The sequence below is a fragment of the Labrus bergylta genome, chromosome 8, assembly GCF_963930695.1.
Source record: "Labrus bergylta chromosome 8, fLabBer1.1, whole genome shotgun sequence".
Lineage (NCBI taxonomy): Eukaryota > Metazoa > Chordata > Actinopteri > Labriformes > Labridae > Labrus > Labrus bergylta.
In genome coordinates, this window is record NC_089202.1 from 21,779,374 (window position 1) to 21,795,803 (window position 16,430).

At 43.7% G+C, this 16,430-nt stretch overlaps 1 protein-coding gene across 1 annotated transcript in view; it reads right to left on the reverse strand.

The window, feature by feature from the left end:
- Positions 1-16,430, reverse strand: part of LOC109988824 (raftlin) — a 134,589-nt gene that overhangs the window by 103,420 nt on the left and 14,739 nt on the right. Inside the window, exon 2 of the mRNA XM_020640407.3 lies at positions 10,760-11,025. Coding sequence (XP_020496063.2) covers positions 10,760-10,907 — 148 coding nt within the window. The 5' untranslated portion in view covers positions 10,908-11,025. The remainder of the gene's footprint in view (positions 1-10,759; positions 11,026-16,430) is intronic.

Genomic DNA, 16,430 nt, shown 5'->3' on the forward strand with positions numbered 1-16,430 from the left:
TAACTAAAGAGAGCTAACATTAGCATGCTAACACATCCATGCAGAGCACAGGCAACTGGACAATTTTGTCCGCTGCTTGCACTAAACTCCTCCTTGCGAACACAAGTAGAGGACGGTTGGAGGCTTCAGTATGGAGGAGGCGTGGCCAAACAGAAGTTTGTTTTGGTTTTATGCTGGTGCTCAAGGGCGACATCTGCGGATCAAAAAGTCGCACATTCTCCCTTTGAAATAACAGTAATTAAGCAATATAAATACATACAGTGGATTTCCACACGCTCATGCATGCACACACACACACACACACACACACACACACACACACACACACACACACACACACACACACACACACACACACACACACACACACACACACACACACACACACACACACACACACACACACACACACCTTCCAACAAAGAATCACACTGAAGTATAGGTTTCAAAACTAAAACTCACTTCATTTTAAAATGAATCATAATTTCCTGATTTTTTACACTGGGGCAAAGTCCTCATTTGCACTGCAATTAAGTCCATTTTGTCCACTAACGGACATTTAAGATCAAAAACTTTTCCCTTGCACCCCACTTGGCAGGAAGTGAGGTCGAGGCTGAGGTCACTTCCTGTGCATTCTGCTTGTGCGACCTCACATTCTTCTTGGGAGAGCGTCTAACAATAGCTCCGTCCACGTGAACGTTCCTCCATTCATCTCCACACACGTAAATACATTTGTTCCTCTCTGGGAGGCGCTCTCAGGGCCAGGCAGAAGGCCGGCGGAGGTGTTTGGTTAAATTTAGATTGTTTGCTTCTCTTCTGTGTGGACCCCTGATTGCATTTCAACACAATCAATACTGGCATATTGGATCTTAGTGAGATGGCAATAAGAGCCAATAAAGCTTTGTGGGGGCGCTCGAGCGGATTGTCTGTCAGGAGAACAGCAGAGGAGAGGTTAGAGGAGGCAATAAGCAGGCAGGCTGGAGAAAACAGCTGTGTGCAAACACACACAGATCCTCACACAGAGCTTCTGAGACTAAAAAAAACATGTCCGCAAACTACATGTGTGCGCACACAGACTCTTATCTCGGTTTCTGTCTTTCTCCCCTCATTTCCTCTCTCTTCAAGACACTCACTTACTCATCTAATGACGCACGGTGGTTCCCCACCCACATGCAGAAGCTTTCATATCTCAAAAAAACAAAACCCAGAGAGCCTCAGGATGTGTTTTCTTACTCAAGCAGCAGCACAAGGTGGCTTTAGAAAGTGCAGTCACGACAAAATCTCAGACAACCTGGAGGGATTTTAGATACAAATCAACATACCCCTGAAGATTTACTTAACTTTAAATATCTTTGAATCCATCTCGGTGTTACGCTTTTGCCTCCTCTTTTGTTCTTGACCCTCCGACTTTTTTTCCTACCCAATCGAGAAATCCTGTCGCACACTTGTCCTGCAGGCCGGAACATTCAAAATCTAATCACTGAGTGGAATATAACTCAGAGCGAAGGGAAATTGCATTGGCTGCAACAACATACAAAATGCTCAGCATAGTTAGCTGAAATAACAAAGCCTTCAGACACAGGAAATAGTCTGCACAAAATATGAAGCATTACAATAAGTAAAGCTAATCTTAACCACAGTGCAGAGTGAGAGACAGTGAAGGTGGTGGGGGGGGAGAAAGGGGAAGGAACCGAGCAGTTTCCTGTTGCTGAAAACTTTGTCAGCAGTTGCAGCCGTTTGAAGCTCATCGAGTGGAACCTGCTGAGCCCCGGCTCTGTCACCCGCCTAAAACGCTGCTCTGACATCTTTGTCTCAGCAAACGATGGCGTGGCATTTTGCTGCCTGACTGGGCTCCAAACAATGCAAGAAGCATACACTTAGTATGCAGCTAAGTACGGATGCAGCCAGAAACAAGAAGCAGCGACACAGGGCTGAATTTGTACTGTCAGCATGGACAGCTAATGCATATTAATCAGAGGTGGCTGAAGTATTCACATTCTTTACTCATGTATAGGTACAAATAGTTTTAAAAGAGTGTTGTTTAAAGGAAGAGTCAGACGCGTTTTCCTAAAAAATGACATATAGACTTATACAAAGGTAATGTTGTTCAATCATCATTTATGGGCCTCCATACATGTGTGGTGGTCCCTGAGTCTGCAGAGACCCTGCATGTCCTCTGACTGGATTTGCTTTGGTTGACACAGGATGTGTGCTGGTGTGTTTACCGCAGGGAATGACAGCACACAGGTGAGTTTAGGTGGTGAGTGGATACAATTCAGCGATTGGACACAATTCCAAGTGATGAATAGGACAGATGTGGACATCGTCGCAAAGCTTGAAACTACATTCATAGTGAGATAAGGTGATTAAGCTCGTTCCAAAACAATGGTAAACCTTCAGTAGGCTTTTTACCTGCGGATCCTGAGGCCTGCTTCCTGTTGGACAGGCAGGCACTGAAAACCGGCGGTGGCTTGCAGTGTAGGTAGAAGCAGTGACCACACACACACCACGTCCTGCAGTTAGTGTGAGCTTCTAGGAACGATGAGCACCCAGTTTGATTGTCGTGTTTACCAGCAAAATGAAAAATGTGGGAGACATAAATCACCAGACTACTCTACTTTACTACAGGAACACAAACATTTATTTGGAGCTTCTCTATACGCTGGATTTTCATGCACATTTCAAAAATATTCCTTCATTCAGCAGTAATCACATTCATCAGTAGGGATCAGGTTATGGGATCGGGTCTGTTCCAAAAGAGGCCTGGAACATTAGTTCAGCATTTTCCGATGTATAATCATCACCTGACTGCCTGCATCTAATTTACAATCATGTTTTGGTTTGAGCGGCGCACACACACCCTGGGCAGCAGCACTATAATGGAAATATAATGTAAAAAGCAGATGACCGTGAATTCAGTCTTCAATGTCATTCTCCCCTTCAATAACTGCGATTCAATTCCACCTCTCGAGCTCAGAAGCCAGGGGATAAATCCAAGCTCCCCCTCCCACCTCAACCCCCGCCGCCATCCGAGGACTAATCTCCCCTCGGAAAGCCACTCCAGCGTGCGGCGTTCCTTCTGACCTCTCCCGCGGCTCCGTCGTGTACTTGAGTGGAGCGGGGACGGGGGTGGGTGGGGAGGCTGCTCCTGCGTGTCACTCACCTGCCGCCATTGCTAAAGCTCATCTTAACAAGGGGGGGGGGGGGGGGGGGGGGGGACCCTGGGCTTCAGGGGGTTTTGCATATAAATGACATGTCTGGATCCTGAGATGATATCAAACCCTATGCGTGCATTTGTCTGCTCAGCGGCTTTGATGTCAAGGGCGACATCTTCATAATTCCAATATTTCCGACCTTCCTGTTGCAGAGATTCGACGTGTTGAGTATGATTTTCATTTCTCCTGACATTTCTTAACATTTCAAAATCACATTTCGGGGCGCCTAACATACGCCTAACGCCACACATCCCCCCCGGGCTCTGATGTGCTTGTGTTTTTGTTAGAATGGCTTCTTTCCACATCGTCTTACACCACTATACGAGGCGTTTTCCCGGCTCCCCGTAGGGTCATGATCTCAATATCAAACACACTCTCCGTTTTGTTTTCCAGTGGCTCTTCAGAGGTTATTGAATGGTAGCAGAGTGACCATGAAGCTGCTCCAGAAAGCTACATCAACAACAACAACAACTGGCGGTCCTGCGTTGATATTTAGCACAGATGGTTTTTATTGCCTACGATTTACTCTTCCTTTCATCAAGGCTTGTGCAGAGAAAGGCATTATTTTTTGTACATTCGGTGGCTGGTTAGAGGCCTGTGGGGCGGTTGTGGTGGCAGTTCCAGAGAGCTATGATCAAACACTGTGGTGAGAAATTATTACAAACATTATTCACAGCGGAGTCATAGAGAAGTGAGCTCAACAACATGAGGGCATATTTCCAAAGAAGAGCGAGAAGATGGGGAAGCAAAAAGGCGGCCTTAATTTTGTTCCCAGTTCAAAAATGCTGATGCAGAACATGCTTCTGCTGCTACTGACTTTCTTATTTTAAAAAATAAGGGACTTTCTGTTATCTTACAAAATTACACACTGCACAGAAAATTGTGCCTGAATTGGACAAATTAGCAAAAAAGAAACAATTTCCTTCCCTTTACGCAAAACAGAAACCACTCTGAATGCATAATGTTCTCTGGCACGGCTAAAAGCTTCACAGGATCAAATAAACATGGATCTATTTTTGAGTTACAACACACTATAAAGTAAGTAAAGCCCCTCGTGTGCAGCAGGGGAGGAGCTAGATGGAGATCAGTCTACCTCAGGAGGGAGGCCTGTGCAGAAGGGTCATGCAGGGTCGTCACAGGGGTTGCAGGAAGTCAAACACAGAAATCCTTCCTGTTACTGCAAAAACCCTCCAGAACAATTTATGTTAGATTTCTTGTCAGATTATCTGTATGCTGGCATCAAAGATGGCAGTGTTCCTGTAAAATTACAACAAGTGACATCCTGTGTAATCCAGTCATACAATATCCAATCTGAGCGTAACGTATATAGACTGTGTATACAAATGGATCTCCTCCCGTTTAACAGGATGAAGCCAGAATATCCCCGTAACAGGAGCGGACATTTTGAGAATTTGCAACCGAAGTCTGCGCAGTAAGGAATCGGCTGAAAGAGCCACTCCTACTAACGGAAACAGCCATTTAATTTACAGGTAAAATGTCAAAAGCCCGTCAGGTGGGCTTAGCCAACATCGGAACAGATTCTTGAAACTGTAGATTTGAAGCAGACATTCACAGTTAAGAAATTTCAATTACTCCTGTGTTGTTATGTTTTCTCTCACAGGTTTTCGGCTGTACTCTGCTAATCCGGTGCACACAGGATCCACATTCCTCAACATAGATGTCAATCATGCAATTTTATTCCGTTTTATAGCATAAAATGACAAATTAAAAGGAAAATTATCAGGACTATTAGACCCAATAATGGTTTCAGGCACTTACAGTAGATTCAGGGGCGTTTCCAGAGGGTTGGCCAGAGGTATCATGGGCCCCCCTTGAAATCTTATTGGCCACCCCAGGTGCCACCCCTAAAATCCTTAACTCTGATTGCCAATTGCCTTGCCAGAGGTGGGAAATTATGTTCAAATCCACATTTCAGGCTGTGTTGCAGCAGGTAGCTGAGAGTTTTCAGGGTGCAGATGTTTGTTTACAATTTCTAAAATGTATTAAATTGCGACTTTTGACATACACCTTTTGAAGGATTAAGATGAATACGTTGTATTATCTTGTGTTACTTAAAAGTCAGTGTGATCAGTGCAGACAGAAATGATAAATAATTGCTTTTCATTCATGTGTGTGCGCACAAACTTCATGCCACCCTGCACGAGTCAGTGCCCCAGTTGGGCCACCCCAGTCTAAAAGGTCTAGACACGCCCCTGCTTAGATTGCAAAAATAGAGAAAAATCAACCTTTATGCTGATGATGGTCTAATTTGTGTTTGAAGCTCATTAAGAGACCTCATTATAAATATCACTCTGTTTCAAAAACAGCTGGAAGTTCCTCACATGAGCTTGAAGCAGAAAGTCCATTGTCATGTATGAAACAATCATTTCATGTGTAAACCCTACAGCTCTAGTGACTATTCTCATATTCATAATCTGTACCTCCTCTTAAATATTTCCTGTAGAGAAAAGCCAGAGACATGAATCATTGCCTTCACTTACATACCTGAAACAAAGTCTTTACAGCCATGAGTAACAGGCTAACCTTTTTTACCCTAAAAATCTGCTGATGCAGCAAAATAACTTCAGCTTCTGGAGCAAACAGACTCTGATTTATCAAACATTGATTGTTCTCCTAAGGCAAACACACACACACATTATCTCCCCCTCTCTCTCTCTCACACACACACACACAGACACACACACACACACACACATTTTTAAGACAAGAGAGAGAAACAGACAGAGGCGTGGTGACAGTGACAGAGAGACAGAGAAAGAGGAAACTGATTACAGTAAGTACCAACCCCCACCATGACCGAGAAGACTTCAAGATAATGATGTGGCCATGAGCCAGACATGCAGTTTGACAAATAAAAGGGAGGCACCGGTTCCTCCTCCCTCCTCCCTCCTCCCGTCTTTGCCCCGCCTTCATGTCAGGTCCCATACGAGGGAGCTTGTAAATGCCCGCGTGGGTCCCGGACGCCCACGCTCCCCCGGCTCCTTCATCCATCCAGTCCAGCCACCCTGACAAACTAATGGAGACTAATCAACTGTCAGAGCAAACACGCCGCGCACTACATCTTTCTGCTTCCCGTATCACCAACCCCCCTCCCTTTCCTCTTGTCCTCCCCCCCCCCCGAACCACCACCATCAATTCAGCTATAACTGTCATGAGCAGAAATAACCGAGTGATGGCTATATATAGCGCCACGACTCTCCCCGGCACACACACACAAATACAAAGAGTCTTTCCTGCACACATTCATTTCCCCTTTGCTCACCTCAACTTTAACGGCCCCCGATAAATACATTCAACCTAAATCCAATCCTCATTTGACACCTGTCCTCAGATTTACCTCCACCTTAACCCCTGTGCTGTCTACTAAGCCGCTGCTCAGGAAGTCATTCTGTTTTTGAAACTTACAAGAAGTCTAATGAGTAAGAGATCATGTGTAGTGAGCGGGTTGTTATCGCTGCAGGACCCTGGTGCCAAGTAGAAGGTTCTTGTCTATAACTCTGAAGGGGTTCCTGCCGCTATAAATTGTTATTTGTTGGATTTATCTGATGATGTTCACTTACAACTCTTGGTGTTTGATCAACTTAGCCACGACTTCAACAATGTGAACCCCTTCATAAAGGAAGTTATCAGGTTATATTACTGTTGTAGTCAAGACCAAACTAGCCGACACCAAGACATACCCGGGACCCGAGTGATCCAAGACCGAGACATTTAGGGAATGTGACTGAATCAAGACCAAGACCAAGGCAGGGCGAGACTGAAAAAGCAGCACGTGAGCAGTGGGCGTGCCACTCTTAGACTGAAACACCGGGAAGGTTGGGGCCATAACCAGGGGATAAAAGTCACATTGGAATGAATTAAAGTGAGTTGTTCTTTAAGAAAGGGCGTTTTCCTTCTGATCACAGTAAAGATGTGGAAAAAAATCAGTAGTAGTCTCTACCAGTGTCCGCCCAGTCTGAGAGCGAGACGAGACCAAGTCAAAGCGCTTTCGACTCCGAGACCTTTAAAAAGTGCTCTTCAGACTGGTCTTCTCAAGACCGGTCTCTACAGCCGAGTACTAAAGAACTAGATTATAATGTTCACAAGGTATAATTTGTTTTATAATTTGGAGATTTTAAAAAGCCTTCAACAGTCGATTGATATTTAATCTGTTTCAGACATGTTTAATTTGATTGAGTTGTAGCGCTTTTATTCTGTCTGACCTTCATACTGTTATAAAAGGAGAATTAAGATTCTTCTTAGCTCAACTCATATGCAGGAAGAAATCCTTTTTGAATTTTTTTTATGGCCTTCAGCCCAAGCTGAGCACCTTCAAGTACCTTATACCCCACATCAGAAATACAGAACTATCCCAATAAATACTCAAACCACCTTTTAGTTTTAGGGTTAAACAGCAAAGCAGTGTGTCTAAAAAATGAGCTATGCTAAGAAGAAATGGGAGAGAAGAAGGAGAAGCCTTACTTTCTATCTTATAGGATCAGAAAAGTTGCTTGAGTGAAGGTTTATTTGTGGATTCATTATTAATTCTCTGGATATTCAAGGTAAACAACCAATTTGTCTTCATGTAAATATACCGGCTGTGTCTCATTAGGCTGCAGAAAATGTTCTATATGTGAACAAGAACCAGCATGCGGCCAATTTGCTCAATGCATAAACATTGTTCCAGAAAGTTCAAAAGTTATTTATTATATTAGAGGATTTATACCTAGAATGATTTATTTCTTGGATACTTTGGGACTGCAGGAAACAGACTTGTGCACACCAAGAATGAAGATGGTTTGCTACACAGCGACATTTTTGTTTTTTGTTTTGAGTTTTCTTTAGTGATCACCTGTTGAATTTCACTCCAAAGTTTCCCCCTTGTTTTAGTTCTGTGTTAGTTCTATGGGCTCTCTAATTCTTGAGAGACATTTCTTGCTAGCAGCTTAACGCTCAAATTATTATTCAAATCTAAAATACTATTACCAATATTGAGACCTGCTACACACACATGTACTAACAGGATCCTAAGCACTAATGGAGTGAGGGGCTGCACATGAAGGAGCAGTTTGGGGTTCGGTGCCTTTCTTTAGTCAAACCCCGGAAGTGTTCAGGAAGTGAACCGGCAAGATACCAGACCAATTTAAAGACTAGTTCTGCAACAGGTCTTCAATGGGACTTGAACCCGGTTCCCAACCCATGTCCCTACAGACTGAGCTACTGTTGCCCCATAAAGTCAGGATGTTTCCAAATGATACCCTGATATTATAAAAACACAAGTCTCTAGACTCCATCAAAAATTGCCAGATTATGACTTAATCTAATCCATAACATCTAAACAATCTATACTTTCATTTTTTTTAAATCAACACAGACACACATTAAAACTCCTCCACATATACGCTGGAAGTGAATCAGTTAAAGAGATGGCATCCCTCCACAAACACAAGACAACACACACACACACACACACACACACACACACAAATTCTCCTGAGTCTTACTTCAGGTCTCCACAACTCCAGAAGCAACACCCACCTCCAATCTCATAAACACCTCAAACTGAGGACAGGAGGGAGGGGAGGGGAGGGTAGGGGGCTCCACTGGCCTTGTTTGTCTGTGTGTGTGTTTGTGTGTGCATGTGTGTGTTGTCTTGTGTGTGTGTGTGTGTGGAGGGAAGCTATCTCTCTAACTGATTCATGTCCATATTTCCATCCACAGCACAAGGAACCTCAGATGAAGTCTGGCTGTGAGCAACACCTTCATAGTTTGCTTGCTGACGTGTTTGCCCGAGCCAGAATCAGGCCGGTGTCTCACCCACTGAATACTGAAACTACCTGAAACATGTTTCTGCGAGGATCAAAACCTGCGACCTTGTACAAAACAAAATCTTTGCCCCCCCCATTTTTTTGTTTGCACGTCTTGCAGATTGGACTCTCTGCCATACATAATTGATCGCTGCCAGCAGGCTGTTTGGTGTTGATTCGGTTGGAAAATTCTATATCATTAGCACAACGCGGAGGCATGACTGACTAATTTTGTGAAAAGAAATTACAACAGTGGCTGCTAGACAGGGAGCAGGCGCTAATTAACACTCGATCATTAGCACAAAATCCTGACGAAAATTACAGCAAGTGTGATGTTCTTCCATATACAATGATAGATCTGCTCTGCATCTGAATGCTCTGTGGTTTTCCACTGGGAATACGCATTGGTATAATGGCATTTTTAGAGAGAGGAGTAGGCAGATTAATCACACTACGGGAGACATTAGTCAGTAAGAGATTCTGCTCAGGACAAAGCTGTAGATCGCAGTGCATATCAGCCGTTTGCTAAATGTGTGAGGCATATTGCCGTCTCTTTTTGCAGAGGTATGAGGCAGCATAATGCCAAAAGCCCTGAGCTATTCATATGATTTAAACTGTGCATGTGGAAGGACCAATAATTCAGACATTTTTACGACTCTGTAGAGAAAAATGACCATAACATATCTGGAAAAAGAGGCTGTAGGGACCGCTGATCAATAGCACATATTTAGAATTCTGCATTATACTGTTCAAGTTGGTGCCTTTGACTCTGTTTAGAAGAAAAACTCCCTCAGAAATCAAAGGGATTTGAGGCTTCATCTAAACATACGTAAGTATAATCCGCCTTGGACTCCCACATTAGCTTTTTTTTTTTTAACCATTTGATTAATAAACAAGAGCGGTGCAGAAAGCAGACGTCTGTTTGATACACATGAAACAACCTGACAGGAAGGCAACAGCTTGAATCCGATCGACCTTAAATAATGTTATTTTTTTTGTTTTATAACATAAAGCAGTCTTCTGTTTAAAAAAACAGCAACCTTAAAATAGTAGTTTCAAAGTCAATCTAATAAAGTAATGACTTTCAACAGGTAGAATAGTGTCTCTCCCCTGTCCACAGAGCACCCAGTCGCCTGTTATAAGCACTATGCAACTTAGGCAGCGGGGTCGAGGTCATCTTTTTGGTTTCATCGTTGTCTCATGTTTAGCAGCTTGGGTTGCAGCAAAACATCTTACCATCTTAAGTTATGTCTCAGGTTTGCATATTGATAAATAAAAACATAAATCAATCTCAGCCAAAAAGTTGCCCTTTCCTTGTTAATCTTCAAGATAGATGTATAACTCTATAAGAGAAAAGCCTGACAAACCTAGCTCAACTAATGTAATAATTTACACTCTCCAAGTTAGCCACATCCTGTAGACATCCTAGCAACAGTTGAATACACCTACAAATCCTCCACATGCAAACTGTTGGAAAACAACCTGCTGTAGGCGCTAGCAGAGTCATATATGCGAAAAATCTGGAAATATTACCGAAGCTTGACATGGTTCTCACAACGTCTTTGCCTTCTGCTTGTCAACAAATGCACATTGTCTAAGAGGTGGACGTGTTTACAGCACTTTGTGTGTTTGGACAGTGCAGCAGCACTCAGAGATCTTTGGTCGGCGCCAAAGCACATCAAACCAAACTCCTACATAAAGTTGCTTGAAGCAGATTTGAAAAAGTTCACATCTTACCGTCTTTGCCGATGAGGAAGTCCAGGTAGCGGTAGGTGTAGGCCACGCCCACTTTGGTCTCCACCTGTGGTCTCTTCAGGGTGGAGTAAATCTTCCCCGGACTGCTCTCCTCCGACATTGGCTTCATCTTGCGCAGGCCGCAGCCCATGGCTCCACAGTGTGTGTGTGTGTGTGTGTGTGTGTGTGTGTGTGTGTGTGTGTGTGTGTGTGTGTGTGTGTGTGTGTGTGTGTGTGTGTGTGTGTGCGTGCGTCTCTGTGCACGGACCCTGCAAAGAAGACAAAACACACTGAGACATGTGTTTCATTGTCACTTTCTTGTCTCTGTGTGAGTGTAAATGAGTGGGTGATTCAGTGCACATGGGTGAGCGTCAATGTGTGGTGTTAAAAAATTGGATGCAACCTGTTGTGACAGAGGACTCAATCTAAAATCCATTAAAAAAAACCTGCAATGCAACAATGTGTGTAAAATGAAATCCTTCATTTATATTTATATTATATATATTTACTGGTAGTATGAATTAAGTTATATACACGTGCATGTGTGTTTCTGTCTAAGCCCTTTAACTAAAATGTGTCCCTGCAGATGATTTTTAAACCATTTTATACAATTTCAGATTCACTGCCATTATTGCCTGCTACAAATGTTTCAATTCATATTCATAAAATCAGAAAACCAAATTTGCAGACCCTTAAATTTTACTGGTTTGTCCTACTCCAATCTATTTAAAGTAGCAGTACTGTTAAATCGCTGCAGTACATTTTATCATGCACGCACTAACCAGAAGGCTGCGGGCGCCCCTTAATGTACTTATTACATCACGGCTCATGACCATATCATATGGTAAAGAGCACAAACAGATAATGACTAAACAAAGTATAGCGCACGGCATGGTCCTTTCTCTCAAACAACAAAAGGTGTCAGTCACATGAAGTCATGCTTCTGAGCTCACTCTGACAATCCCTTACTCTCTGTTAGTTTCAGTTAATGCTGTTACACTTATTTCACATCCAGACATCAGAGAATCACAGTGAATGCAATTTGGAAGACTAACATTTACTTTCCCTCCCTGGGTCTGCTTGATCTAGGGCCAGATAACCTGTCTGTGACATACTGTAACACACATATAAAAAACAAACATTCATGCACTCAAATATCCATGATCCCTCTGGGAATTCAGACGGAAAACCAATAAAGAAGAACATGCCGGATAAGCCTGGGTAAATAAATAAATAAACGCGACTAAATGAGCTTGATTCTTCACGGGTTCCCTCTTCCTTGTTCCCAGGGAGACCAAATTAACAGAGACAACCGTGGAGGGAAGAGGAGGCCCTGAAGAGACGCCTCGCCCCAAATGGTTTGTGACAGCATCACTGCTTCTCTCCAGCGGCTGTGTCGGGGAGCAGGTGACATCCTATTGTGTGCCGCTGATTAAACTCATGGATGGATGGATGGATGGGTAGATGGCGGCAGTGCCCTCCACCAGCCCCCCCCCCCCCCCCCCGCCCCCACTCCTCCCACCTTTGCTGATGAAGAACCCTCTCTATTATGCTCCATACTAATTACAGAACAGCGCGGGGGCCTTGGCCAGAGACAAGGAATCCGAGCCGGCCGCCGCTCCAGAGACGACAGGACAGGAAGTGAGGAGGGGCGGTGGTGGTTGGGGAGAGTGGGTGGGGGGGGCGTCTGGATGTAGGAAGGGGTGGGAGGCGAGATAGGAAACGAGCAGACGGGGGCTGCGTTAATGAGGTGAGCGGCAAGAATGGAAAAGGTGAGAATCAATCAAGGCAGTAAGAGGAAACGGGGGTTGGCCAGGTTGGAGATTGTTCATCGGCGCGGGGGTGGAGGTGGGGTGGGTTATGGGTAATTCCTGGCAAGTAGAGTCTAGAGAAAACAGTCCACAATTATAGCATGTTGAATAAAAAACAAGTGATCACCACACTGTTGTCAAAGGAGGGAGAGAGAAAGAGTGATGAGGAAGAAGACTCATTGCGCAGGAGAGCCGGTGTTTCTGGTGGCACTTACATCAAAGTCTTTGTTTGGTTTTATGAATCTCAACATGCATCACAATCGTATCTCTGCAGGCTGGAGAACATCTCCCTGAAATAGACCACCAGCTTACCGACTCATGATTAATACCATAACACACTGAGGGGCGAATTCACACACAAAAAAAAAGTGCAGAAGCTGAAAGCACCATGATTTGAGCATCACTTGCCGCCACTATCTGCCATGTCTCAAGGTCCGAATCACAAAAGGATATTGTGCACGTAGTGTTCCAACAAAAACATGCACCTGAAGTGTTTTTCACTGAGTTTAATTTGCTCTAATTTTGAGTTTGTCGAGAGGAGAACCTAAACCCTGCTGCGAGGGTCTCTCGTGCAAACAGAGCTCACTTCGATCCTCATTTAAATGAAGAGCTGAGAGACCGAGGGAGAAGACTGGCAAAATTAGACCCTGCACATATTTTTAAAGTCTTTTTGGTTGGGGCTTTTTTCCCTTGATTTGATAGGAAAGCCGAATTTACACAGAAAATGCTGGGAGAGAAAGTGGGGGACGACTTGCACCAAATAGCGTCAGGACGGGGTCGAGCCTGTGACCTGTTCATGGGGCATCTGCCCTACAAACTGAGCTCAACCAGCAACACAGATCTTCACATATTCACTCAAATTGAACATTCTCTGAACCAAACTAGTTTTCTGAACCATGGGAGTTCGTCCTTCCGAGTTCTACCAAAGTCCCTCTCCTTCATGCGCTAACGCCTCGCTGCTCCAAGTCAACCAATGATTCATTTTGTTGGTATGTTACTAGTGAAGGTTGAACTCAGGATGATCCAGGGGGAAATGCTTCATTTTATCATCTCAATTGGAACAAAACAAACGAGCTACAGGTGTGAAAACACTCAAAGATACAAGCAGGAAAAGAGAGCCTGAAAACCAAACTTCTCTCCAAACTTCAATGATATGAGCTTGTAAACAAACACATTCAATGGGATTTAACTGCAATTTAGGGGAACACCATTTGATCGCCACAATAGCACCATGTTGGATTAGTAAAAAAAAAAAAAAGTAAAACATCAAAGCTTTGTCAGGCCAGTCGCCAAGACTCAAAAACTTCTAAAGATTTAGCAATCTGTGAAAACCAAAGTTCGTCAATGAAAGTCACCGAAGGAAAATGAAGAGGAATTATCTGTGTGGGAGTGGAAAAAGAAAGAGGAAGCCAAGTAAGCGTCGGGACATGGGCGGACATAATGGTGATAAACGCTGTTTGGAGGGGACCCCAATGAATTTTTACTTTGGGCCCCAGAGGACCCGAGAATCACCACTGCTGGTGTGAAATTAGCGTGGATGTTTATTGTTGTCCACATGGACCATTTTTACCTGTCTACACCAAATTGGTCAATTCAGCTTGGACTAAAAAATGTACTTCAAACGGAAACCAGCACACTTCACATTCTGAAAATCACAACCCCTGTGTACAGATTCTAAATATCTTTGTAGAATAAACATGCAAACAGCACTGAAACACGAGCAATTCCTGGCTTTGCAGCGTAGTTAGGGGTGTATTTTACCTTTCATGTGCGCTTTTTTTGTGTCTCAATTGCACAGGTAGAGTATAGCATCCCCAAAAAGTTCCTTCATCCTTTTGTGAATTTGTCCATCCTTCCCTCTATTGCACGCGTCTCGGTTCGGCAGATTGCCAAATGAATGGATGTATTGAGACGTACTGAGGAGTTGTGTCTCTGCCTTTCAATGTGTTTCCAAGCAGGACTGATGTCTTCTTCCATTTTCAACAACAAACACGCCTAATACAATCTGCAGGAGTCGGCATAGTCCCTAAAAAGTGCTTCGCTCCCTTTCTAAATAGTCACTCAGGACCGCGCTGTTCTGTGCTGCAGTTCACAACACGGCATCACAAATGGCTCCGGCATCAAAGAAATACAGAAGAGAAGAAAACGAGCCTGATTTACTTTTCTGTGTCTTGGATTTTTCTCTGTTGCCTACAGTTACTTGTAAATAGCTTTTATCATTTCTCCCCCTACCCTGGAGAGAAGCAGCAACAACAAGAGGGGAGGCGAAGCTCTGTCATGTCGTCTACAGGAGATGGAGAAGAGGTAGTCAGAACAATAGGATGTGGAAGAGGGGGGTGGGGGGGCTTTGAGGGAGGGGTGTGAAAAGAAAACAAAGTGGAAGAGAAAAAAACTGAAGGGGTTGTATTTGCATAGCTCCTTGAGACCAAAGAGGAGGCGATGTGAGGCGAAGGCTAACAGCATTAGTTTTAGAGCTGCACTGACAGAGGAAATGTGTGAGGTTTAAGATTTTTAAGTCACTGTGTTTCTCCCCCCCCCCCCCCCCCCCCACCTGTACTCCTCTGCACCCAGCTTTCATCAAAGAATGACAGTCGGGGAGTCACTGAGGCTTCACAGGTAGACAGACGTTGGCTATAGCTTCAGAAGTTAAAAAAAATAACAAAACAGGGAGAGGACCATTGATTTCCCTTTTGCTGAATTAGCAACGATCCTCTTGCCTTTTTGTTCTATCTTTTGTCTCGTGCTAATGGCTTGTTGAGGTTTTATTCGATAAGAGGTTTTATTCGATAAGATTCTCTTCTCATAAGCCCAGATTGATGTTCTGATGCTTTGTTGTATCCGAGACGCACTTAACTTTGGCTCATACAACCAAAACATCCCGCAGCACTTTGTATTGTGCTGAATGAGAAAGGCAACATCAGGGAGATGCATTGTTTCACTCTGCCATGTTTTCTATCTGTCAATCACGCCCGTTTTAAAGACTTAGTTTGCTTTGTTAACTTTGGTCACTTTAGACTCTTTGTTGCTTTTCATGGTGATGTAGCACATTGTGCACGCTAAAAAACTCCATTGTGGAAGAAGAACTTTACAATCCAGTTGATAAAACTCATTGCATTGTGAAGCTGCTTTTACAAAGTTGTTTTTTCAAAGAGACTTTGAGCAACACACTGTAGGAAGGTATAAGGAGCCGTTTCTCCAGTCTCCTGACAAGTTTCAATCCAATATTTGCCGTCCTTCATGCTCTGTTTTGGTCTCCACCAACTCCTGAAGGAAAGATCAGGACCCAGTTTTTCAAACGGTTTGAGATAATGATCCAGATTTTCTTTTACCAAGGATCACATAATCCAGCTCACTTTTATCCCATTTGTTCAAATAAAAACTTGATATAGGATCACCCTGATCTTGGTACAGACTTGAAAGGATGACAAAATCCAGATTACCAGAGTTTTAAAGGGGACTTCACACTACCTGCTATGTCCACAGGGGGCGCCAAATTTCACTCAAAATGAAGGATCCTCACAGACGTTTGATTTAGATGTTTAATGTTTTTAAAGGTTTATTGTTTGGCATTTTCTGCCTGCTAGCAGGAGAGGTGTCAGTACACTTCCTGCGCTCTTCTGAGGTGCTCTTGAGCTCAGGAGCGCTCGCTGCTCACTTAATATCGCTCGATTAGTGCATGTCCATAGATCCTGTTTGTGCATGTGTGTGTATTTCAGCCTGTGTGTGTAGCATATCTCAATAACAGAGTGTAACATTGAATTTCCTCTCGTGGGATTAAACCAAAACAACAAGCTAAAATAGGCTAAAAAGTCATGCAGAGCAGGATACTTCTTAAAGATTTAACCACTGTGCCACCAGCGCCC